We start from the raw sequence: 27,776 nt of genomic DNA, 5'->3' as shown, positions 1-27,776 counted from the left end.
GAGGCAGTTTGTCAGGACATTTAAAATGCTGCAAGTTCTGAGTAGTACAAGCGAGTGTTCTGGAGTGTGGGTGATCAAGCTGAGGGGTAGTACAGTCAAGAGTCTACAACCAGAAGCAGTGCACAGAGTTCACTTTAAGATAGTATCCATTACAAAATAAGAGCATTTTCCTTTAAATTTCTTAGCATTTTCTTTAAATAAAAAAAAAAAAAAAATCAGTAACTGTTTAAAAATTGGTAGATTTTGTTTATTTAAGACTTAACAGTCACTCATTGTGAGCTTGAGTTGACCAAGCGGACACAGTGGTTTATTCTTGGAGTGAACCGATCCTCTTACAATAAGTGTTCAAATAAAGCAGGCGATACCAGCAGGCTGTGAGCATGGACAATTCATAAAGCGGATAGAGAAAGTTAACGGTGATCGTATCTCTGAATGTCGCACGTGAGCGGGCACCAGAAATGCCAGCATGAATGAATTAGGAGAAGTAATGCTTCCAGGGGTACCATGTTAGTCAATATTTTGGATGTACAGATAATAAGCTACCACCAATGAAATGGTTAAATAGACAACTGATGATGGAGCGTCTGACTTGCAGAGTAACAGGCATGCTATAATCGGTCACCTAATAACTAACATTTAAGAATAAACACAATGTTGAAAAAGGAAAAGTAGAATGCAAGACATACAGCATCTTTTTGGGAATGTGAATGTGTTGCAGAAAACAAGGTTTAACTTCAGTGCTTTAAGAAAAAATAAACCCAGCACGACTGGTGAGGGGGGAGAAAAAAAAAATACTGGGTTTAGTAAATAATATTTTTTTTGCCAATTCATGCTGATGGGTAAAACAGAATATTGGAAAAGGAAAAAAGAAAACATGATTACATTATACCAGGTGTCAACAGGTATGAGGCAGGCTGCTGCTGCAGAGGTCATGGGATGTTATTTATGTCACCATGGGGTCCCTTTTATACAAACACAGTTGACAGTCTGTGTAATGAGGTGGAACGATCTGTTCGGAGTGTAGATCTACCACTAGCTAATTTGAAACGACGTGGATTAGGCAACTGATATCATCTTTAGTTCCAGGCTCAAGGCTTTTTCTAAGGGAAACCAGGGAACCAACATGCTATTAGGTAGCTGCAGTTAATAAGGTGGCCACAGGGTGTAAAGTTATGCCAGTTATACAGAATCCAGGGCAAATTAGTTATCTGTCAAGCATGCCATCTTTCAAAAGTAAATCCCCAGAAAATGCCAAGAAATGGAACTGAAAACATTTGTCTAAACAATTCAATTGGTTTAAGAAATTAGTTACACGTAATTTATCTAAAACAGCAAAACAAACACAAAAATTCAAAATGAATTTTAATAATAATAAAAAAAGGAGTGGTCTTCTAAGAGTTAAAACATCAACCGGGTGCCTGCCACTATGATTTAAGTGTATGAAATTGAGCTCTCTTATTATAAAGTTTTAAATGACTAATGAGATGAAGGTTTGCCTTAAAACTTGAATTATACTGTAACATTTTCACATCCCAGCAGCAGTGGCCACAAATCACCTACTTTTACAGGGTGTCAGTCCACCCACACACACACACGCACACACACACACACACACTCACACACACACACTCACACAAACTGTGAGTCAACTTTGAATTTCCAACTAACCTAATGCACATCTCTGGGATGTGAGAGGAAATTCAGAGTACCTGGAGAAATAACTACATAGAAATAAAGAGAATGTGCAACCGACATACAAGCAGTCATTGGGGTTTAGGAAAGTTGCAGATCATTGCAGTCGGTTTTCATTTACATTTAACATAGTATCTCAGCTTTTTTGGAACTGTGGTTGTAAATATGTTTATCTCAATGCTTCCTTTAATTCTATGTGGCAGCATTCAGAGCTTGAAGCGTTAATTTTCCAAATAACAAATCTTCCAGGATTTATCCGGAATGTGCACACAAACTGTTTGGCCAACTGTCATTTGTCTCATAGTTAAGCAAACAGAAATTCTTTTAGCTCTTTAAGCCAATGTTTGTGCTGCTCCTTACACATAACAATGACCATGAATATTGTTGGCAAATATTTCCGCTTAAGAGGGTGAGAGATCGTTTGTCTATTGACTGAATTCAACTGCGGTTGAGGTATATGATTTATTATGATTTAATAAATAATGATTACATTATGATTTAATAAATAGTGTTATTGCCAGGTTAGATTTTGGTTTCCCATGAGCCTTAACTGGACAGAGATTGACTAACAGATGAATGAACTTAGTGGAAATATTTGAGTAGCTGGTAAACTGTTACATACAAAACAGCACATGCAGTAGATGATCTGCAATACCATGCATTCGTTAAAAGCATACATATTGAAAACACGACGGTGGGGACTGTAGTCACACTTCCTTCATAAGTTGTACACTGCCATGCACTTGGTTTCTATAGAAGCTAAAGCTTATGATCATTCAATACTTGAACAAAAATGTCTCTTGATGGTAGCGGACTGATCTTTTCACTATTTATAGATCAAACACATGACAGTCAAACAAGAGAAGGCCATTTTGCTCATACAGCCTGCTTGTTAATATTTATTTTTAATAATACTGGTTAAGGCATAGTCCCCTCAAGACACTCTAAATCTTGCATTGGGGGATTTGGTCAAAGAATCTGCTTGCAAGAGTCTCACGGTGTTTTAGCACCTGGTCTCAAGGCCATGCTTAAATAAAATAACTGAAAGTCAATTTAAGATGTAACTAAAGTGTGATAAAGCAATTTCAGGAGGATCTTTTTGTGGAAAGAACTGCTGAAGTAAACAGGGAAAATAAAATGGAAAAGCATGTATGGCAATGGTGAGCATTAGGACTACATTCAAACAGGCATGTGAAAGAACTTCCTGAATTTTTCCAAGTATAGATGCCCCAAGTAGCTCGAAATACTCTAGAGAAATTTTGGTCCATGTTGACTTGAGAGCACCATGTAGCTCCTGTAGATTTTTGGCCACACATTCAAGCTTCCAAATCTACTGTTCTACCTCATCACACAGATGTGATATTGAAATCTGGGGACTATGACGACCATTGGAACATACAAAGTGACTGTCAAATTTGTTGAAGGACTTTGAGGTCACGTGTGCTTTGTGACATCGTGCACTACCAAGCTGTTAGTATCCATTTGAAAAAAGGATTAAGCTCTTTCATCTGTTGCATTACAATGAAGCTCACTCAGTAGGGTCTTTTTTGAGGCCTACTGTGTGCCAAGAAAGCATTCCCACAACATTTCACTACTGACAACACCCTCACTACTGAAGGCACATGGTATAGTCAACCTGTAAATTTATACAGTTTATTCCTAATTCTGACCTAATCATAGTTTACAGATTGCAGGGTTACAGAGTCAGGTGAACCACTACCTTAACACAGCATTTCTGTCTTCCTTAGTTTCAGCTGCAACATGTAGCTGTGAGTCTCACCCATCTGGTTTTAGTTGTAATGCACGGACTATAGCCACATCTACCCATTCTTAGCTGACTGAAGTAGAACCCAGCATGGTCTTCTGCTGTTCCTTTCCATTAACTTTAATGTCTGCTGTGCTTATACATCCTTCACACCACTGTTATACGATACGTACGCCCTTTCTGTTAGGTTGAACTAATCTTGCCATTCTCATTCTCTTTTTACCATAGAACTACTGGCTACTGGTTGTAAGCTCCCAGGAGTTCAGCTCTTTTTGAGATGTTTGAACCACCATGCCTGGCACCAACAATCATACTACAGTCAGAGCCACTTACATCACGCGTCTTGTCCGTTCGGAGGCGTGGTCACATGACAACCAAAACGCTTAACCAAGTATGCATGCTATATATTAAGTGTCAGCCATGTGATGGACTGGAGGAACATATAAATCGCTCTCAACAAGCGAGCGTTCCTAAAAGTGGTCACTGAGTGTAATTTATGTACACCTATATTTACATACGATTATATATACGATTTTTGTTATCATTTGTCGTTTTTTGGCAATTAGTGTAAACTGCTCTAGTAGCTAGGAGCTTTATACTAATAAATTGAAGCTGAAACTTTGCAGTTAGCCATGTTAAAATGTCATAATAAATACCAAAACTGAAAACAACTATTGAATTATTTAATCTACTTATGTCCATCCATCGGTTTTCTAAATGTGCTTGTCCCTGCTAGGAAGAGATTAAAATATGTTCCGATTTGTGTTCTTTTTTTCCCCCTGTATTAATATTAGTAGTCGTGGTGTCAAACACATAAAAAACAACTTCACGTAAGCTCTTTCATGGAAAAAAAAATCAAACAAGTAAAAACAAAGAGTTTAATACTCACTATGGGTACTATGTGGTATTACCATTTTTATTTAACAAACCCTAGTTTTGGACATTCAGATTTGATTTTGAATAATTTATGAGCATTATTCTGTACGTTTTTCATAGCCACTGCCATATTGTTGCCGGCAATGGCTCCCGTTACTAGTCCCATAAGCCAGTGAATGAGTGGTGTTCGAGGTCTTTGCACGGCCAGTTCAAAAGATGGTAAAATGTGCTGTCTCATGCCTAGACTTTTGATTAGAAATAAAATCACAGTAGTAACAGTTATAACAAAACAGCACAAGGTATAATTGGAATTTGGCTTTGCATTTAGTTTAGTGTCTAGGATTCTGGTAAAGAAATTATTCTGGCTGTGAGTAACAGACCCATATATAATGGTTCATCTTCTGTTTTGACCCTAAAGAAGCAGGTATTTAGCCTCTTATGTTAATTATTCCACAGGTCACTTACTTCAAAATGCAGGGCAAATTCTAACCCAGGGTGTCTAACTCCAGTCCTGTTGGGCCACCGTGGCTGCAGGTTTTCATTCGAACTCTTTTTATCAGCAGGCAGGTTACACTGCTAATTAACTTCTTTTCCCTTCATTTTAATTGCCCTGTTTTTAAGGATTCAGTTCTCTGAACTGATGTGTTTCTTCATTAAATGGCAGCCAAAAAGAAATGAGATGTGAAACGAGCCAACAGATGACCAGCTAAACTGGAATGTCAAACTCCAGCCAATTTCACTCCAACCAGTTTCTTAATGAATTGGCTCCAGCAGACCCCCCGTGACCCTGTAGTTAGGATGTAGTGGGTTGGATAATGGATGGATGGATGGTTAGTTTCTTAATGAGAAGCCAATTCTTGCTGTTAATTAAAGCCATTTCTGAATATAATGACTTGTTGCTGCTCTCATTCTGCCACTGCAGACTGTTGATTTTGCGTTTTTTTGACCATCGTCAAGATGTTTTGGTGACCTGAGCAGACCAACAACCACCGAGACCTTCACCTTTTTTCTGGTTAACCGGTCATGTGGCAGCTCGTTTTGTGTCTCATTTATTGTCTTTCAGCTCATTAAAGAAAAAAACAAACAACTAAGGGGTCTGAGTCACATCATTCAAAACAATGGCAAAACAAGTTAATCAGCAACAAAAACGGCTCACTAATTAAGAAGAAGGTTAGAATGAAAACCAGCAGCCACTGCGGCCCATCAGGACCACCCTGACCTAACCTATACAGGGCCAATTCAGATTTGTCAGACCAAGATTTCTATGAGACAGCAGCTCAAACCACTATACAAAATTGTGTAGGTATACGTGAAGTATTTATTGCATATTTGTAAGAGCAACAATTACCACTCTTTGCCAAGAGGTATAGCAGATGATCTTCTTCTTGTAAAATACATTTATTTTTCTAGTACAGTATGTTTCTGAAATAAATAAGCCTTGGTTTGTCATCTGATACACTGGTGTCCTTTCCCTGCTGTGTATTCACGGGTACCATGATATGCACTAAATCCGACAACACTGAAATAAGTGGGTTAGAAAGTATGCGGTTAGAGAAGTTAGAGTTCACCTCATCTTGGTGTCTAATTTCTCTTATTTATGTATTCTAATGTCTGACACCTCAGTGTGGAAAAATTCATGCAGTGCAAATTTTCAAGCATTTAAAGGATAGAAAAAAATGTTGTTGTTGAAGATATTGTTCTCCTCACTCATGGTTTCTCATTAAAATGACAAACAAATAGTGCGGAAATGCTGAACTAAGCTATATACTGAATTTAAAAATATATGTACTCTATAATTTATATGGCCATACATTTCTGTTTTAATAAGCAAAGTATGAAGTAAAAACCTTTAAAGAATTCCTTTAGATTAACATTCCAAAAATAAGTAGCAATTCATAAAGTATAAACATACATAATTTTAATCTATATTATATAAATGTGAAATAAGATAGCTTGGTGCACTTTAGTGCTGTAAATGCTACAGTTCCTGTTTAAAAAGAAGGTGATGATGTCAAGAAGACAAGACACAGGAACAGTGAAGACTTATTTTTGCAGTTTCAGGGTTCCAAGTTTCACAGGAGCGTTTAACTTGGCAGGACTTGCTCTTAGCCCAAATGGTGTCATTCATATAAGCAGAAAATCAAAATGAAGAAACGCAGAAGCTGCTCACTTCCTTGGCATGTCTTTCCTCAACCACAGTAAGGCTGCACACCATACAGAATAGCTGGATAGACACGTCGGTCTAAAATATTTGTATGCAATGGGTAGTGTAAAACCCCTTCATTTTTAGCTACATTTCCTGATGCACTTCAGATGGCTTATGGCACTTTATAAACATGCAGTGACAATTAAAATGGCTGTGCCGTTACATTCCCTCGTTTTCAAAAGTTTTGTAAAGTTGATGTGCTATTGACAGCAGGACTGAATGGACATGAGGCGGTGACTGCAGCTTTGTAAGTCTCGTGTGTAACATCTGCTGCACCTGTGTGCGGGCACATTGGTTTTCAAAACACTGCGAGGCAACCTGAAAAACCAAAACAATACCATTGGAAACCAACCCACCACATGTTTGGGGAAGAAAAACACACGTCTCTTTCATTAAAAAATAGTTCCATTCTTTAATGATTTACAGAATGTTTTAAAAACAAACTACTACTTAAAAGTTAAATGTGAAAACGAGACAAAGAACAGGTCATAGTTTCATAGTTGTATTAGGCATATACCTCAAAACTGAATGCATAAGCAAATACATGCAAATACAGAACCCGCAATTCTATGCTCAAAATTGACATCCCTTTTATTACTCATTTCTCCTATTAAAACAAACACAAGCTATTATCTTCCATCTATTATAAAAAGCACTTACTCCAGGTCTGGGTAGGGGCGGGGGGAGAGCACAATAGAGAATTACCGTCAATCACAAGTTCTTTGTCTTGAGAGACTTAAAATAGCAAGATAAGGAAAATTGTGCATAAGTGAGACTTAAGATCTATGACTTTACGTGACTTGATTAATCCGTTTTAGCATTAAAGCATCTGTCCTACTTTCTGTAACAGAAGCCTGCACTTCTTCCATTATTTGGCAGCACATTTGCCCATTTCAAGCATAAATCACAGGGAGGATAGCAGCAGAGTCCATACGCCCAAGAAGGACTCTGTATAGCACAGAAAAAAAGCCAACTACTCTATGCCTATGCTGTAAAAATCAGTGGACAAATATAATCAGAACACCAACTTGTCCAGGTAGTCATGCACTTCATTATCACTATTAAAAAGTGATAATGGTCCTCAAAACTAGGGACTCTCATCTTGTCAATAACCTGCTTCCTAATACAACCACCCTGATCAGTTGGATACCCGTCTCCCACCATACATACAACAACTTCTATCAATGAAATTGCTCTAAATTTGATTTGTTGAAGTGATAGTGAAGGCAGCTTATGTACAATTCGAGGTTGTGAAGGTGCTTCATGTATTATATATTTACCAATAACGGCGCACTGCACGATTACGTGCAGTGAATACACTTGACTTGAGCATTCCTAGTTCTCATCCTCTTTCTCTGTACGTTTACCATTCATTTGCTCAGAGGTTGATGCGCTTGCTGCTTCCTGAGCAGCTCTTCTTCTCTCCACTCTAGCGGCCCATTTCTTGTCTTCTTTTGTCGACATTTTTTTGTGTTAGAACTGATTAAGTCAGTGTTTGTGTTGCAATTACTTAGTATGTTTTCCTTAATTTTTCACTTAAGCTGGCACTTAAGTCTTCAATCTGCCACAAGAATGATTTAAGATATGAAGAGGTAGGGGAAGTGACGGCGAAGGTGGTAGGAATGAGAATGGCGCCCGTACGCATGTGCCGCACAGCCGCCCTGCTGCAGAGAGTTGATTCTACAATAAAATAAAATAAAAATAAAAAAAGAGGAATAACCTTGGAAGTCAATCATCACCCCAAAAGCAGATAGTAGACGTCATGTAGTATATGTGTACCAAATTTCAGGTCAAGAGGCCAAATGGTTTGCGAGCTACAGGCGATTTAAAATCCTGGACAGACAAACAAACAGCCACGATAGCGTATTATATATAAAGATTATGTAAGGTGCGTTGTTATATTATCAGTGTGGTTATCACACAGGCTCTTGGGGTCACATCTTGCGTTTTGTGCTATCAATTTCCACTATTGTAATATTTAAAAGTCTAACAAGACAAGACAAATTAAAAGCACTTGATCCTTGTCAATAGCTTCAATCATTCATTAAGTAGTAGTGGACTTGTCAAAAATTTGTATAAAACAGTAAATCTTGCAATCCTCATAAAGTCCTGCAAAAAAAACTTTTATATGAAAGTGATTTTGTAGGCTACAGAAGTCCCTTTCTTTGAAGCAATTAATCTCTGTTATTAACCCACCAAGATGAACACATGCAGTAGAAGAACAAAGCAAATATTATTCTAGTCACACTGTAACTGAATATAAAGGTGCATGATGAGCAGTGGAAATGCATAAAACCTTATTTTAGAGGGCTTTGATTTTTTTAAGAAAGTCTTTCATGTTTTTAATATGAAATGATCTTTTCAGCATGGAGTCCAAACAATCATTTAATTAAAAGAATGTGTAAGCAGAAGTGAATCGAGAGCCTGGCAAACCAAACATTAGAATGTGAATGAGGTGACTGTTTACCTTACCTTTCTGTCATTTTGATCTGCATCATCTCCTTCACAGTCACCCTGTAGATGACAAGCAGGTCAATTTTACTAAATTAAATAGAAATGAACCACATATGAAAAGAAATAATGTAGAAGCACACAATACTGGACACTAGGTCTCCTTTATCAAGAATGGTACTGTATCACATTAATATTAGGAATATAAAATTATTTAAAAAAGAAAAGGCGGCGTAAAAACACTCGTCTGTATGGACACATTACACCAATGCAAAGTTTACATTAGTATTGATACAAAAAAAAGCAACTTACATCATGCAAGGGATAAGCTGCAGTATAAACACCATTGGCAAGAAGGCTGGTAATCCCTAAAAAAAAAATTGATATTTAAAAAAAATCTAAATTACAAATGCAGAATTGCTTTCCTTTAATAAAACAAAGACAAATCATTAGGTGCATCTAAAACATTATAGCAGGGGTCTCAAACTCCTGGACAGCCATGGTAGCCATTAGATTTTTGTTAATTTCTTAATTAGAAGCCAATTATTGAGGGCAAAGAACAGACATTTTGTTGGCTAAATTCTGCTCCTTTCTTTTGAAGATTAAAAAAAAAACCCTCAATTTCTGCCTTTTTCCATTTGTTGTTGTTTAAATAATAAGCTGCAGGTAAAACCAGAAGTGGTCCACAGAACATTTGAGTGATATTCACAGAAATCAGTAACTGCATTTATTTTTCTTGGTATTCAAAGCCCTTTACAAATGTGTGGCACCCACTTGGATGATGCGATGGCAGCCGTTTTTGTGCCAGTACCCTCCCCACACATTAGGTATTAGGTGGTGAAGGTGTGACAGAGATAGTAACCAATTCAATGTAATGTAAATGCTAACATTATTCAAAGTTATTGTCTGTTTTTACATGCATCATTTTTATTACTCTTTAATTTAATATTGTTTTTATAAAATATCTATCTATCTATCTATCTAATTAGAGACAAGGGATGTTTAGGTGGGCAGGACAGACAAGGTTATTATGGGTAGCTTAACCAGGACATTGGGAAACTCCCTACACTTTTCAAAGGATACCCAAGGATCTTTATTTACCACAACTTGGTTTTAGGCCTCAAGTGAAGGACAGTGCCACTTTTTAGAGCACAGTGTCCTCATCACTGCACTGTGACATTGGGATCCACGCACAGTCCACAGGGTTAGCGCCCTCTGATTGCCTTACTAACACCCGTTTATGCAGCAGCCCAACTTTTCCTAGATAGTCTTCCATCTAAGTACCGGCCAGGCACAAGCACACTTAGCTTCAGTTGGATTACCTGTCCTGATGTGCATGTGGTAAAGTCTACAATAGTATAAAATGTATGGTGTTGGAGAACATAACATTCTCAAATCTCCATAATCCAATTCAAGGTCATAAATGGCTCTGAATCAATCACAGCATTAGCAAACACAAAGCAAGAATTACTCTTGCCCAGGGCACTAGTCCATTTCAATGCACACTCACAGGGCTATTTTTGAATCAGAAAGTCCGGAGAAACCAGAAGATACCCAGACGGACATGGGAAGAATATGGCAACTCCACACAGACAATGTGTGAGCGCAGAACTTGAACCATCATCGAATCTGGAAGCACTGGTGTCCTTTGGCTAGATATGCCTGCTACACATTCCCTGGCTAGAACCATTAGCGCTCACCCTATATCAGAGTTAGCAAGCGTCAAGTTGTGTTTAGTCAAGCAGTATCCTAATCTAGACTAGAAATTGTCCCACTTATCTATAAAATGAGTAAATGATGGGGGCAAGCAATCAGATTTCTGTAAACTTTGCTCAGACTGGCCTGTTCAGAAGAAGCAAACATATAACAAAAAAAAAAAGTCAAATTCACTGAAGCCAGAAAACTTGGAGCATAGCCACGAACCTCACTTTCTTCTAAAATAATAACAATCTAGAAAAAGGAAAAATCTCCCAATAGCGTCCGTATGACAAATACTACACGTTAAAACACCAAAATGTGCTCTTTATGCTTTTCAGAGAACATCAGGACAACTGCTCTTAATTATTTACTCCACCTTTTAACTCACCATATGAAAGAGGTAAGCCTCACAGTTATCTGTGTTAATGCATTACTTCTATAAAGAAAGCCACGGTGGTTAACACAGTGAAAAGTAAATCTGAGGCTACTTGTGCTTTTCCCTTCTGGTATCCCATTCCTTTCATGATCTCAGTTCACAGACAAGGTTTCATTAAAGGTGTCTTACCCATGCTGTATTTCGCTTTAGTACAAGTTATCCTCTTCAATATTTCATAAACCTAACAGAGACAAGAAAAAGAAGTTGTAAGTATTCACAGGACACACTATCCTTTTCGTCTCAAGCTGATCCTTGTATGAACTATTCAGACAGTCTCATGTCAAATGGCTCTCGTGTCAGCACCCATTTTAACCTCTTCTCAAATGCAATGTATAAAAAATGTTATATATAACCTTTCTAATGGCTCATCAGGATACTAAAATTGTATTAGACACATTCAAGATATTGATGGCTGAACTAGTCAAAATACAAAATGATCTAAAAACGTTTCAGGAACAAATAAAAATCACACTTTATATAGCATGTTTCTATCCTGGGCCCATAACAAATGTATATGCATTTAGGGAATATTGGCAGGTTAATGGAATTTCACAGAATCAAGGAGTGATATCAGCGGTGCAGATTGAATCAGCATCGTTTGGGTATAAAGCCACTTGACCAAATTGTGGAAGCCATTTTTTATACCTGGCTATCAATTTCACAAAGTGAAACAGAATAACATACAAAGAAAGTCAAAAAACTTTACTACTCTAAATTTTCTATCAGTCACATATTGAGTATTAATGGCGTTTACCATTTATTACTAGTAGTGTTGCAAACTGGATGCTATCCAGTGACCTGAGATGAAGACTGGACTCCTTTGGTACTGTGTCACCCCGGAAAATCCTTGGGTACCGCTGGTTTGACTTTGTGTCGAATGAGCGGTTGTTCATGGAGTCCCAAATGAGGCACATTACCTGCATTGTGCGGGAGCGTCAGTTACGGCACTACGGCCATGTGGCGCGTTTTCCCCGAGTGTGATCTGGCTCATAGGATCCTCATTGTTGGGGACCCGAGTGGCTGGACCAGGCCAAGGGGTCGCCCACGTAACACCTGGCTGCAGCAGATAGAGAGTCATTTCCGGAGGGTGGGACTGGACCGTGCGTGTGCCTGGGGGGTTGCAAACCGGGATCCCTAGTTGTTTCGTCGTGTAGTGGGTGCGGCAACACATTGTACCAGTGTATGCTCCCCAACTTGACTTGACTTCTGCGTCATTCAGAATTGACTTTAAAATACTGCTTATGGTTTACAAAGCCTTAAATAATCTCACTCCATCTTATATATCGGCGTGTCTGACATCTTGTATTCCAAATCGTAACCTTAGATCTTCAAATGAGTGTCTGCTCAGAATTACAAGAGCAAAACTTAAAAGAAGTGGTGAGGCAGCCTGCTGCTGTTATGCACCTAAAATCTGGAATAGCCTGCCAATAGGAATTCGCCAGGCTGATACGGTAGAGCAGTTTAAAACACTGCTGAAAACACATTACTTTCACATGGCTTTCTCATATTTTATTTTAATTTAATCCTGATGCTCTGCATATTTATTTAATTATCATTACTATTCATGGAGGCTCCAAAATCCGTACTAACCGCCTACTCTTTTTTCTGTTCTTTTTCCGATTTTCTGTGGTAGCGACCTGCACCACCACCACCTAATCAAAGCACCATGATGTCCCTACATTGATGGATTAAAGGCCAGAAGTCCACGTGACCGTCATCATCAAGTCCTTCCATGAGAACCCTAAATCCAAAGAGGACTGTTTCATTTATGTTAGGTAGAATGCCCAGAGGGGGCTAGGCGGTCTCATGGCCTGGAATCCCTGCAGATTTTATTTTTTTCTCCAGCCGTCTGGAGTTTTTTTGTTTTTTCTGTCCTCCCTGGCCATCGGACCTTACTCTTATTCTATGTTAATTAGTATTCTCGGATTTTAATTCTTACTTTGTCTCTTTTCTCTTTCTTCATCATGTAAAGCACTTTGAGCTACAATATTTGTATGAAAATGTGCTAAATAAATAAATGTTGTTGTTGCAAACACCTTATTTTTTTATAGCATATTTCTATGGAGAATCCATCCATGGCACCAAACAAGTACAAAGCCAAAGTATAAAATATTAATTTCCAGTTGGAGCATTGACAGGTTAAGTAATTTGCCCAGGATCAAACTGGACAACTTTTTGTTAAAATTCCAATGTGCTCTCCACCAGGCCATAATGCTTTTGAAACTGATAAATTGTTCTACACATCAGGGATTACACTACATAAGATAATCCAATGTTTTGCTTCCCAAATGGAACATTTTACATGACTATCCTTCAAAGCTGAAGTTACCTCAATTAGCCAAGCTGTAACATAGCACTGACCAAGCACTTCATTCAAATATAAAATAAATAAATAACCAGATCAGACAGAATTGGCACTTTTGTGATGCCACTGTTTTATAGGAATGAGATGCACAGTTGATGTTTATTTTTTCTCATCACCCCTCCAAAAATCGGAGCTATTCAATAATCACATTTTGCTGGCCAAGTTTCAGATCAATGGTGTCATTACATGATTTCCAAAATGCTGTCTCTCCCATAAAGCAATTGGTCATCCATCCGTGAAGTCAGGATCGTTTGTGTTGAAGCAATGAGCCTCTGCAAAGTCTACGTCATGCTGAAACTTGTGGTTTCATAAAGTCTCAAACATATCTAAGCACGTTTTTCCCCGGCTAGTCCACAGAGTGTTGAAGAGTTTCAAACAGAAACCTAATGTTTCATGTCCAGTACTGAATATCCTAAAATGCTGGTACCATAACATTTAAAATTTGGAATTTTTGGTACTTTTCCAATACCGGTACACTGCGCAATCCTGGCACTGATAATGAACTACAGCCATCAAAAAAACATAGCAATTAAGCTTGAACAGAGAACAAACTGATAAAACAAATACAGGGTGGGCCATTTATATGGATACACCTTAATAAAATGGGAATGGTTGGTGATATTAACTTCCTGTTTGTGGCACATTAGTATATGTGAAGGGGGAAACTTTTCAAGATGGGTGGTGACCATGGTGGCCATTTGGAAGTCGGCCATTTTGGATCCAACTTTTGTTTTTTCAATAGGAAAAGGGTCATGTGACACATTAAACTTATTAGGAATTTCACAAGAAAAACAATGGTGTGCTTGGTTTTAACGTAACTTTATTCTTTCATGAGTTATTTACAAGTTTCTCTTTGTTTACAGCCATTGACATGTCGCAGAGGTTAACACGTGAGGAGCGGATAGAAATTGTGTTGATGTCTGGTGAACGCAGTAACCGGGTCATTGCAGCAGATTTCAATGCAAGACACCCTACGAGACCACCCATCTCCCATGCTACAGTTAGCAAACTGCTTGCTAAGTTTCGTGAAACTGGTTCAGTGTTGGATTTGCCAAAATGTGGACGCATGAAAACTGTCACTAATGAAGAAACATCAGTGGCTGTCCTAGCTTCATTCAGCAAGAGCCCACAGCGTAGCACTCGCCGCATGTCACTGGAGAGTGGCATTAGTCGAACATCCCTCCGGCGGATATTAGCTACTCACAAATGGCACCCTTACAAACTCCAGCTACTGCAGCATCTCAACGAGGATGACCCAGATCGGCGCACTGAATTTGCAGAATGGGCAAAACAAAAATTGGAACAGGACCCTCAGTTTACACAGAAGATTTTGTTCAGTGATGAGGCAAACTTTTATGTGAATGGTGAAGTTAACAAACAAAACCACCGCTATTGGTCTGACACTAACCCACATTGGATAGATCCCTCCAAGACTGTTGGAACAAAAAAATTGATGGTGTGGTGTGGTATATGGGGTACAAAGATAGTGGGGCCATTCTTCATCAATGGAAACCTCAAGGCCACTGGATATGCGAAATTGCTACATGATGATGTGTTTCCCTCTTTATGCACTGAAGCTGGCACGTTCCCTGAGTTTTTCCAGCAAGACGGTGCACCACCACATTATGGGTGTCAGGTCCGAACATTCCTAGATGAACAGTTTCCCGGAGAGTGGACTGGTTGTCGTGGGCCAGTTGAATGGCCCCCAAGGTCTCCCGATCTGACCCCCTTAGACTTTTATCTTTGGGGTCATCTGAAGGCAATTGTCTATGCTGTGAAGATACGAGATGTGCAGCACCTGAAACTACGGATATTGGAAGCCTGTGCTAGCATTTCTCCTGCGGTGTTGCTATCAGTGTGTGAAGAGTGGGAGAAGAGGGTTGCATTGACAATCCAACACAATGGGCAGCACATTGAACACATTTTATAAGTGGTCAGAAACTTGTAAATAACTCATGAAAGAATAAAGTTACTTTAAAACCAAGCACACCATTGTTTTTCTTGTGAAATTCCCAATAATTTAGATGTGTCACATAACCCTCTTCCTATTGAAAAAACAAAAGTTGGATCCAAAATGGTCGACTTCCAAATGGCCACCATGGTCACCACCCATCTTGAAAAGTTTCCCCCCTCACATATACTAATGTGCCACAAACAGGAAGTTAATATCACCACCAACCATTCCCATTTTATTAAGGTGTATCCATATAAATGGCCCACCCTGTAGTATAATTCAAATAGCAATAGGCAGAAATACTTCCAGTGTAGAGAAAATTAAAGTTTGTTATTATAGTTATCTGTAATAGTTAATTACCAGTAACACAGACAATGAAAAAACAAACAAAAACAAACAGGAATGGCCACATGTTAAGAAACTGAAGGAAGGATCTAAAAATAAATTGAAACAGTTGCTTTTGCTTCTTATAGCATTTAAACACCAAGGTCCTATCAAGGATTTCAACTGGAGTTTTCCAGGAGGTCTTTTGGGAATGCTGCTTTAACAGTAAAAAATCAAAATATACAAAGAGACTTCTTTTAGGGCAGGTAAGATACCTCCATTATTACAGATGTAAATACATTAAGTACTTTTCCCAACCAAGCTTTAATCTTTAAAAAGAAATGAGGTATCATTATTCTGCAGGGGATAACACTTGGTGGAAGATTGGATTTCGAAAGGTCTCCAAATCAAGCCAATTAACACCCAAAGCAGAAAGCCGGAGACTGAAGCATGAAACACATTTTAATTAAGGAAAAAATGAACATGCGTAACTCCCTGTTGAATTTGCATGATGAAAAGTACTGGCATAACACAGTGTGTGTGCAAAATCAAATTAACCGGGTACTTACAATTGTACTTCTGGTTTTGCTATCAAAAAAGGACTCTCTGTCTGTTAAATCAAACCTGTTAAAATAAAATATTTAAAAACAAATCACAATCTTCGCTGAATATGGCATGTAAGCATTTAGAAATAAATTGCAATCATACTCTTGAATTGCTTTGTGGCCAAAACAGATTAATGTTTGAACCCAAGAACCTTCCTGCATGTGGCAGCTAGTAAGAGAAAGAAAGTGTACATACTAGTAAAAGGGCATCTGTGATAAAACTGTAAGCAAAGTGTGCTACTTTCACAAATGTTCTCACCTTTTAAGAAAATGTGTCCACTTAGATGTGACATTATCTGTTTGTTGCAAAACAATTCTATAAATATGCCATCAAAGCAGTAAATGTGGAATGGGGCAATGCCACTAGCCTTGCAGAGACTTTAATAATTTGGCAAATGAATGATGTTCATCCAGCTTTCCTCGGAGTCTGCTCATTTAAACATAGGCTTAGAAGGAATAGCCTGCCAGAACCCTTGGCTCCAAAGAAGTAATCAAACCCTAATTGGAGGTCATTAAATCTGAATCACGTTTACAAACACATCCACATTTGCACCAGGCCAACCTACTAACTAGCCTTAGGCCCAGATCTCTAGAACGTGGGAGCAAACTGAATTACAGAGTGAGAAACCCACACCGCAGAATGAAATTTAAACCCTGGGGTATCTGAAAGAGGGGCGTTAGTTTTAGACTAGAATGCCTTATTGTAGTCCAAAATGGCTGCAGATTTTTGATGAAAACAATTTCAAATTTGAAGTTCCCCCTTGCCATTAATGAAAAGAAAAAAAAAAACAAAAAAACTTGGTCATGTTATTGTTGTGCTCTCAGAAAGAAAAATATAAATGAGTAGTAATTTCCCATATAAGAAAATACAAATAAGAATTTGACTTGCATAAGGTAAAAGCTGTACATGGAACAAATGTCTTTCATATTTTGGCATACAAGCTTGCGTTTTCTGAACCTGCTTTTTGTCTTAGAGAGTTGTGTTGAGTAGGGGACTTCCAGGGCAGCAAATGCTAATGCTAACTGAATGCTAGTCCATTTCAGAGGTCATTCACACACTCATCCATATTTAGATGTACCAATAAAACTTACAAATAAAATTATTTGTATCTGCTTAAAAATCTTTTAACCTAATAAATTTTAATACTATGTACTTTAGGTTTGTAACTGCCACTTGATTAATCCCTGAACATCTTTTAGGCTAAAAGGAATAATTTGTTCTATAATAGCAATATATTTCAGTATACATATTTAAAAAACAGGTTCACACTCTCTCTCTTCTATATATATATAAAATATATATATAATAGAGTCAGGAAGGTCCCTTACCAGGACGGGAGGACCCTGAGGGAACTTAAACCCACCAGAATTGGACTTCACACCTTCCCTCGTCATTAAAGACGACAACAAGAAAGGACTGTCCCCTGGTTCCTCAATGGGCACTGATAAGGGAGGGTTGCTGCCATTGAGCATCCAGGATTGAATGAACATTCTCCAGGGACAGTCCTTCCTTGTCCTCTTCTTTCATGATTAGAGAAGGTATTAAGTCAAATCAGGGTGGCTTTGTGTTCCCTCAGAGCCTCCCATCCAGGTAAGGGATCTTCCTGACTGGGACACCCATTCATCCTGTGTGCTTCCTGCTATATTTTATACACACATCCTCTCACTGTTGCCTCTAAGGAGAAAGGACTTAGTAACTCTGCTCTCCTATTTCATGGGAAGGGTGACAATGAGATCTACCAAAAAATGGACTAAAGAAGTTCTGTTGAAACAAAAGGCACCCTGAGATGTATAAAAACCTTAAGTATTAAGAATAATCAATACCCACTCTCCAGTGCATATAAAATATAAGCCAACATCAACATATCCACTTTCTCATGCGACATATAACTTTCATTCATTCCATTCTTAAATCACAACCTAAATATTATATATATATAAAAAAAAAATGACCATTTACTTATTTTAATTAATGAAGTTTATGGCGCCAACATGAATGACAGCCTAACCAATAGCTCTGTCTGTGTTATGCCGTTTTTCTTTCTTTATAACGTAGGGTTTCTTCTCGGCTGTTTGTCTACTGCATGTGCAGTGCTTTTGTTAATTTTTCTGAAAAATTTCCCTCGAGATCAATCAAGTATCTATGTTACATATATTATAATAAAGTGGCTTGAGTCTTTAAAGTCTGTGGTAGCTAATAATTGATGAAATGATGGCAAAAACAAATCCTTTAATTTCAGTCTTATTGTTGACAACTAGCAGCACGTAGACCTATATAATAATGATGCAATATTCATTGCAGCGCTTTAACTTCATAAAGTTCATTGCCTAGACTTGAACATTCTCAGCACGTTTTAGAGGCTCTTCTTTTTTTTGACTCTGAAGGAGCATGCCAACCTTCTTCATCGATGTTCCCATTAGCTCGCGACATGAATGCCAAATCCCAAACCTGTATTTGGGTTTGGGTTAATCCACCTACTGAAATCACGCTCCCGTTATCTTTTTTTTTTTGTCATTTTCTACTATTATTATTGTCGTGTTTTTACATTCACCTTTAAGTTAAACTTAAAATAGAATTTTTTTTTTTTTTTTTTTTAAAAAGGGCACACCACCTTTCTAGCTTCGCCTCCTCTTCCCCACTTTTTTTTTCTTTCCAACATTCCCACCTTCCATTAGGTCTTACCGATCAGTCAATCCCAAGCACACTTGCATTAAATGAACAGAAATTAATCTACTAATAAACATTTCCCCATTTTAACTGTAAATCAGTTTACCTATCTGGATGTCGATTATACAGTATACGGTCTGCATAACGATGAGGTTTAGAAAATAAGTGACTTAAAACACCTCTAATTACAGCTCCTCAAAACGTGATGATACCAAGCGGAAATCAACTAATAACTTACTCTTGTTTAGCTTGTTTCAATTGATTAACAGGATACACTAAATAAGGTCCGTCAAAAAGACTGAATCACTTGCAAATTGCCCATTTCTAGTACTAGTGCTGGGCTGTGTCTAAATCGTGGTAAACGTGAATGATGTGTCGACAAACAGCCATTTTAAGTTTTAATAGCGAAAGGAAGTAAACATAAGTCTGAATGTTGGCCAAAAAATCAACAAGTTCATGGTATTAAAGTTTCCAACTTCTGTTATAGACAGTAAGAAATGGATCTTTGGGGAACCATTAATACGACAGATAACAGTGCGTGGGAGGAATTGAGGTTATGGAAATATGTGATTTAGGCATTTTTGTAAGAATATAGTTGAGGACAGATTCACTCATCTGTTCGAAGACCAGGAACGCACATAGATATGCATACATAAATTGCAAAGGATGGCAAAACGGTAGTCTGACTGTTTGCGGCTATATAATGGTGTGCTGGTCAAAATTATAGCAGAAAGTGTTTGCCGGTTTGTGCCTTACAATGGCCAACAAAAGGTAAGCAGTCAGTGTAACTTCACCATTCGTAAGTGGATTTCAATTAGTGTTAAAACAAAAAGCATTCAAAACTAGACGTGCAAAAAATGTTTACGTTTAGTTAGTATGACTGTACTTTAAAAATGCTTTTTATTGAATGTATATTTATCAGTAATAAAAATAATAGGCCCACCCTAATATGAAATCCTGGCATTGCTACCATTATAAAGATATAGAAAAAAAACAAATCATCATTTCCTTAAGAATATATTCCATTATCAAAGAGAAGTTGATTCCTTCTCAAAAGTTTCTAGGAGTGATGACCCACTCTTTTTAGACTGCTGTATATTAGGGTTGCTTTTGGGTGAGAGATATTACATTTTATATATATATATATATATATATATATATATATATATAAAGTTAGTAAGTTAGAAAGAGTAAGAAAAATTATGACGCTACATCCTTTAAAGGTCTGAATCAGCATTGTGAAGGTGTGGAATTTGAAAATCTGACTGAACAATCATGTTGATAAAGATAAAGTCGATTATCAGATTTAAATACTTTTCCATACAAGACGATCGATTGCTAATGTAGAAAACAACATTCACTTTAGAAAGGCTTCATAAATTCACTTACAAGTGCTGTTTTTCTCTGGAAAATGGATATGAAAGGTGCTTTACATTTGACACTTTAGCCCCGTCCACATTGGGATGAAGAGGTTCCGTTACTTTTGAAATAAATGCGTTAATCTTCTCCACAAAATTACTGCTTTGGTTAACTTCATACACCTAAAACAGTAAGGAGAAAATAATATTTATGCTCGTTCTTTCAATTAAACTACAGTTCAAGAAAAATCTTGATTCGACGTTGGCTGCCTGAATAGTGCTATAAACAAACAACCTATCATACATACCTTTTTAGTTGGCATTTTGAGTTTCATGAACTCTGCTTCACGGCAGAGTACGTGCCAGGGAGCGTGTATTTTCACATATCCTATTCCCGGAGTTTTAGTCTAAAAGAAAAAAGTCTTTATAAGTAACAGATCCAAACGTCACAAGCAAACCTGCAACGTGGTCTCAAACACTTGAAACAAATGCATGCTGATGCTTCATACAAACAAAGCATGGAGGACTTGGCTGGAGACATACAGGCCCATCATTTCCTCATTCACTATAAAAGGCAGCCTATAAAAGGAACCATATAAAATGAAGATCTACTCGGTGGTTTCTCAGCAGTATGCCTTTTTAGACCATCACATCCACTACTAAAACTGTGGAGAGCAATGTTAAAGCAATTATATCTTTAATGAAAACCTCGGTTCCCATCCCAATGTTACAATTTTCCAGGACTGAAACGGAGGCCAGCCAGCTTTGCTTCTTATTCTCTGAAAATATGGAATCATTGCCGTGAGGGGCACTTAAAGTAAACTGAAACAGTGGAAGTAGTTTGTAATCCTATAGCTGCCACAGAAAGCTTTGCCTTCGGTGTTTAACAATATATTAAGAGAAACAATTGAATGGGACTGGCTGTCATGACTTGCAGGTAACTAACTTTTCGTAATTATCAGGAACTTGTTGGTAATTTTTGTTTATTACTAAATTTCATCTCTCTTATGTTTTAAATTTTTTTTAACTGTTCTTCCAGTGACGTCACTGCCTTATCATTTGCGTTGATGAGTTAGGAGTGCCGAGATTCTGTGGCTGCAGAAGCAGCATGCTGCCGTGTATTAAAGTGCACTGTACGACATCAGCATGATTGTGCAAAAAATGTGACCTGCCCATTTTTACTGTTCTCCCAGTGATGTCTTCAAGTCATCATTTTGTGCTTTGTTAAACACCAACATTCTGCGGCTGCAGAAGTGGCATGTTGCCAGGTAGTAAAGTATGGTGTACGACATTGGCACAATTCAGCTATAAAAGAACACTATGTACATTGACAAGTGTCTCAGTTTTGACTTGGCAAAGTAAAGACCTTCATGGAGTGACTCAGCGCTCAAGTAAATTTAAAAAAAGAAATCTTCAAAGTAATATGTTACTGGCTTCAGACAGAATTTAGTTTGGACTTTTCTGGACAGTAATCATGCTGGCAACTTTCATGATTCTCCTAACGGCCCGAAAAAAAAACCCAAAACAGCTTGTAAGACCACTACCTCTTGGTAGGATATTTGTCCAGTGGGACAATTAAACTGTCCTGTTGGAACACATCAGTAATTATAGGTAAATTACTAAAAATAAATGAATGCGAAAATACGCATAGCCATCCTACTTTTTATTTTCTGGGGCATATTACATAGCCAGATGCTGCAATAAAAAGAGTCAGCAGCTCTTAAAAAACTGATACCCCAAGTAACTCATGCGTTGTGCAATTTTTAAAGTGAGAGGTCATCTGAGCCCCTGGAACGGTGATGTATTTCAATACCACATATACATTTAAAGCCAAGGATGCAATGCAAACACTGTAATGCTTTGACGTGCTTCAGCAACTGAGGCAATGAAAATGGAATTTCTTCCTGAGAGCATCTTATCCAAGGTTGAAAATCTTCTCTACAAGAAGAACGGAGCCATACAGCAAAGCAGTTCATCTTGACAGGCAGGCAGTAAATCATAGCAAGCTATGTGCAAATGGCTGTGTTTAGCAACAATTTATGACAAGAAAATAGACCAACATGCATGCTGACCCTCCGCATGACGGTGGATTGTTACACAGTATTTCCTTACTAATGCAAAAAAATGCTAAATTCTATTTTTAAACACATTCCTCCAAAGGAAAACACTATGAAAATACTGAGTAACAATGCTTAACACATTTCTTAATTTCAAAAGAAACAAAAAACATACATAAAGGAAGCAATACCGAACTGTACAGACAATATTCGGAGGTAAACTGCCACCAAGGAGTTGCTATAACCCAGTGAATTCTGTACTTGGTAATAGAGAGAAAACTTAATTCCAATGCTGGAAAAAGTATGCTTTAGTGTTATTTTGAATAAACACTTATTCACCTTATTGGTATTTGGAGAGCTGCATATGATAGACTTTTATTGGACCAATAAATTTATCATACACTTGACCTCCAAAAAATGGCATCTTGAAACTTTCATGCCATTTCAACCAAAAGAGCCAGCATTCGAATTTTAAAAAAGCAGACATGCTTTTTCTTGCAGTAATATAAAATTATTCCATACGTAACACAATGAAGCAAGGAAAAAAAAGCTCTAAATATGTGTCTACCAACTATAAATACAGTAGTAGTGGAGTGGGGTGTATTAATAACTTTACAGAGTTTTGAAAGGAATTCATCTTATTTAGGGTCATGAGCAGATTAGCAATTAGGAACATTTCTTTTACTCTATATAATTCATGGCCATTTTAGGACCATGGAGTGCCAGGGTCTAACCCAGCAGCTTTGGGAATAAAAAGAAAATCCTGGGCAGTATGCCGTTTATACAAAACACACACACTCACTCATACTGGGCCAATGACATGAACCAGCATGTGGTTTGGGGTAAAGCAGGGGTGTCGAACTCCAGGCCTGGAGGGACGCAGTGGCTGCAGGTTTTCATTCGAACCCTTTTCCTAATCAGTGACCAGTTTTCACTGCTAATTAACTCCTTTTCCATTCATTTTAATAGCCTTGTTTTTAAGGATTAAGTCCCCTGAATTTATTCTTTTCTTCATTAAATGACAGCCAAACAGAAATGAGACGTGAAACGAGCCAACAGATGAGCAGCTAAACTGGGATTTCAAACTCCAACCAATCTCTTAATGAGAAGCCGATTCTTGCTGTTAATTAAACTCGTTATTTAATTCCATGGCTTGTTGCTGCTCTCATTCTGCCACAGCAGACATTTCCAAAACGGTTGATTTTCTGCTTTTTTCTAAGAACACCATCAAGATGTTTTGGTGACCTGAGAGATCAACCTTACTGAGACCATCACCTCTTTTTATTTTCAGATATTGTGTGATGGGCACAGGTGAGCTGGTCATGTGGCGGCTCGTTTTGTGTCTCAATACTGTTTGGCTGCCAATTAAGGAAAAAGACACAAATAAGGGGCCTGAGTCAAGTCAATTAAAATTAAAGCAAAAGAAGTTAATTAGCAGCAACACTAATGAAGAACATGGTTAGAATGAAAACCTGCGGCCACTGTGGCCCTCCAGGACCAGAGTTTGACACCCGTGGGGTAAAGAGATCAAAACTGGAGTACCCAGAGGAAATCCCATGAAACCTTTGGGAAGAACACACAGATAGTTCTAGAAGACTGGGTTCAAATCCCATACTGGTCACTGTGTGGGCACACAGACAGCCACCACACCACTGTGCTGACCTGTAACAACACTATTCTGAAACCGGGTTAATGCAATTCACGGTCATGGGGGCGGAAATCTATGCCAGAAGCATTGGTCGTAAAGTAGAAAGCAATGCTGCGCAGGGTGCCAGTCCATCACAGGGTCCATTCACTCATTCATTTGGTGGTGGTGTCAGTGGGGGGGACTCTGTAAATTTAAAGAGATGTTTGACCGACTTTTCAAATAATACTCTTGTAGGTTTTTCCTCTCTTTGGCCACAAATTAGTTAATTGTATTAATATTGTTTGGTGTTGCAACAATTTTTAGATTTCTTGATATGCTATTGTAATTTAACATTGTTCTAGTATAAAGTGTTTAGTAAGAGTTTTTCATGTATGGAATAATCAGTTTATTCTGCCAACAGATTGCTTTTTTTTTACTCCTCACTTGCACAGAAGTGTGTATTTGTGCATGGATGGAGAAAAAAAAATGCACCCAGGCAGAATAATATTGAACGGTCTAAACTCCATGTATGACTGTTGCTGTTGGAAAATAATGAATAACAGGACAGTTTGCCATCTTTCTTAAAAATCTGTAAAAACTGGGTTAGACTTGGAAGGTCTGCTGTAAGAGATGCTGTTTTCTGTTATTCACCCAAAATGACCAAAATAATGAATAGAGGGAACCATAAAATAAGGCAATATTGCCAAATTAATCAAATAAGGAAACCAAGGGGGTATTTAGGGGAGACTAATACAGGAAGAGTCTACTATGCACCTCATTCATTATTCAAAAATGTCATTTGTTTGTTTAAAGAAAAAAGATAAAAAAAAAAAAAAATTCTGATGGTAAAGCCGCATATGGAGGACACTGTGCTCCTGCTGCTGTAGTAAGTCCTACCAGGTCATGCTTCTTCGGACAGCCTTGTTTTACTCCGGCTGCTTCGCAATCTGCATCAGTGCAGAACTGTAGAACCAGAAAGCAAAGTCAGGTAGAAAACAAAAAATGGGTTTAACGAAGAAGATAAACTTAACACTCAACACACACAAAAACTAGCACAGACACACAATAGCAAAAGGAGGACACACCTACTGTAACAAGCCCTCTCATGAACTGAATACAAAATGATCAGATTATCATGAAAACACAGGACATGAAAAAGACTATTCACTCATTGTCATTTATTAGAATGAGACTCAAAGCCTTCATTTTGTGCTGATGAATGTGCTCCACATTTTTCTCTTTCTCAGTACTTGACAGAAAAGAATGGCTAACAACATTAGCTGGATTCTATTTACAATGCAATCCTTATCTCGTCTCAGGTACAGCCCTTAAGACCCAGTCCCAAAACACATAATAATCTGGACAAAATGTGATTAGAGAAAAAAGAAAGACAATTTCCATTACACATCTACAAAGACCTGAGAGAGATTCCATTTGTGAATATACAAGTCCATGTTTTTTTAAAAAAAAAAAGGTGTTGGATGTGAGAATGGACAGGTCTGACAAATTCTGGAAGCACATTTTTCGTTTTTTCTCTTTATAATACTCATTTTGAACACCATTTAAGCTGAAGGCAAAGCATGCTAAGCAGGACAGGGCTTTCCGTTTCACTAAGCTGTAGGTCAAAGCAAGCCTAGGTATTTAATAAACCAAGTTTTAACCGAGTCTCTTTTTGATCACATGAAAGAATGACAGTTTATTATGTAAAAACATTTAGTTTCTAACTAAAACAGACTGAAAGGAATGATCTATATAACAAATTAGTATACTGTCCCACCAGAGTTCTTAGGAAGTACCTGACTTCTTGAGCTCCTATTTATAAATTAAAGACTCAGACACCGCTGATAATCTTCTCACAATCAAATGCGGCTGAGACAAAACTGAACCATTTAAGAAGCCTTGGAGACCTCATGTGGACTCTGGTAAGCTGTCAGACCACCATGACAGCCATAAATAAAGTTTACTGCCACCAAGAAGACTATATCCTTTCAAACTCACATTGATTATTATAAAATCTTTCTAGAAGTTCCTCTTTTAAAGTTTCGTGCTCATCTAAACTGGTCACTGCCTGTCCAACGTCAGATTCCTGCACATCTTTCCACTAGCCTACCAATAACAAATAAATAAATATTCTTGTACTCAGCAGCCACCATATTAGGTCAAGTACAGGGTAAGACCCTTACAACGGCCCAAAGTCTTTAAAAACAAGGGCCTGAAGCCCATTAGGGACTTTGGTCCATGCTGTTTCAATGACACCACTTAGTTCCTGCAGATTTTTGGATAACCTCTGATGCTGTGAATGTGCTCTACTGAAGATCTGGGGGCTGTGCAGACCACTGGAGTAAACTAAAGTCACAGTCATTGTTTGTGCAACTTCCTGGTGACTGAATGGACCACAGAATTCCTTTGAATAAGGGCAGACTGGTGCGATAAATGGATACACAGAGTCAGCAAAAATGCTTAGGAACGCAGTAGCTTCTAAACCATGCTTAGTTGGTATTAGGAGGCCCAATGTGTGCCTAGAAAACATCCTTCACACCATCATGCTACCACCAGCAGTCTCCACACTCTGACACAAGGCAGGATGGATCTGTTGATGCTGTTTAAACCAAACTCTGACCTAACCGTTTGCATATTTAAGTAAAAATCAAAATTGAGATTTTTTTTTTCCCAAATCACAGTCATCCAGTTTGGTGATCACATGCCCACTATAGCCCCATCTTCCTGTTCTTAGCCAGATTACTACATGGACATTTGCTGCTTTTGCTCATCCACTTAAGAGTCTGATAAATTGCACATCACTGTGGTAAGCAGCGGTTTTTTTCCCCGCCCTAATTTCTCTGAATAACTAAATGTTTTTGAGCACCAGGTCTCCCCCAAAAACCATTCTTCACTGGATGTTTTTTGTTTATCACTTTATTGTATGGGCAGCATGGTGGAGAAGTGGTAGTGCTGCTGTCTTGCAGTATGGAGACCAGGGTTCACATTCCGGGTCCTCCCTGCGGGGAGTTTGCGCGTTTTCCCCTTATCCAGGTGGGTTTCCTTCAGGCTTCTCCCCACCGACCAAAGGCATGCAAGAAGGTGAATTTACTAAATTGGCCCTACTCTGTGGATGTATGTATGTATGTATGTATGTGTGTGTGCTCACCCTGTATTGGACCGGCACCATGTTTTGTTCCAGCCTTGTGCTTGATGCTGGCTGGGATACGCTCCAGCACCCCAGCACGACCCTGTTCAGGACAAAGCCTGTCAGACAATGACTTTATTCTATGTACATTTTACAGACTGTTGTGTGTGAACACTCTTGGGAAGGCTACCTCTATAAAAAGCTGGCACCAACAGTCACAGCATTATTAAAGTTGTTTAGAGATTTGCCTATTCTAGTGTTTGCTTGAATAAAAACCAAACCTCCTGACCCTGTCTGCATGGTATATATAGCCATAATCGCACAATGACGGTTTAGTAAGGAAGGCTATCTCCGTTAGTGATCTGGTATATCCAATAAAGGGGCCACTGTGTACATAGGGTATTTATTATATTCATACACATGTAAATATAAAAACAAAGCTTGGTGTGGTGGTACAGAGGTTAGTACATTGTCCTTGTACTTTAGTATAGCTCAGTTTTGCGCATATTACCTGGTGACTCTTAATCAACCCAGTATGAGCTAGTAAGTCTGTTTGTGTTCAGTGAT

At 38.1% G+C, this 27,776-nt stretch overlaps 1 protein-coding gene across 9 annotated transcripts in view; it reads right to left on the bottom strand.

The window, feature by feature from the left end:
• Positions 1 to 27,776, bottom strand: part of ano1a (anoctamin 1, calcium activated chloride channel a) — a 264,303-nt gene that overhangs the window by 116,654 nt on the left and 119,873 nt on the right. For 5 of the 9 annotated variants that reach the window (XM_039748821.1, XM_039748789.1, XM_039748779.1 and 2 more), the window contains 7 exons: positions 24,980 to 25,045; positions 20,707 to 20,805; positions 20,430 to 20,581; positions 16,337 to 16,391; positions 11,254 to 11,305; positions 9,303 to 9,358; positions 9,012 to 9,053 (listed from right to left, as the gene is read on the bottom strand). In XM_039748821.1, coding sequence (XP_039604755.1) covers positions 9,012 to 9,053; positions 9,303 to 9,358; positions 11,254 to 11,305; positions 16,337 to 16,391; positions 20,430 to 20,581; positions 20,707 to 20,805; positions 24,980 to 25,045 — 522 coding nt within the window. The remainder of the gene's footprint in view (positions 1 to 9,011; positions 9,054 to 9,302; positions 9,359 to 11,253; positions 11,306 to 16,336; positions 16,392 to 20,429; positions 20,582 to 20,706; positions 20,806 to 24,979; positions 25,046 to 27,776) is intronic. The other 4 variants (XM_039748797.1, XM_039748812.1, XM_039748841.1 and 1 more) reach the window with 1 other exon arrangement.

This window comes from Polypterus senegalus, chromosome 1 (assembly GCF_016835505.1).
Source record: "Polypterus senegalus isolate Bchr_013 chromosome 1, ASM1683550v1, whole genome shotgun sequence".
Taxonomy (NCBI): Eukaryota; Metazoa; Chordata; class Cladistia; order Polypteriformes; family Polypteridae; genus Polypterus; species Polypterus senegalus.
Note: the sequence above shows the minus strand (reverse complement) of the source record. Positions and strands in the feature narration are given on the sequence as shown.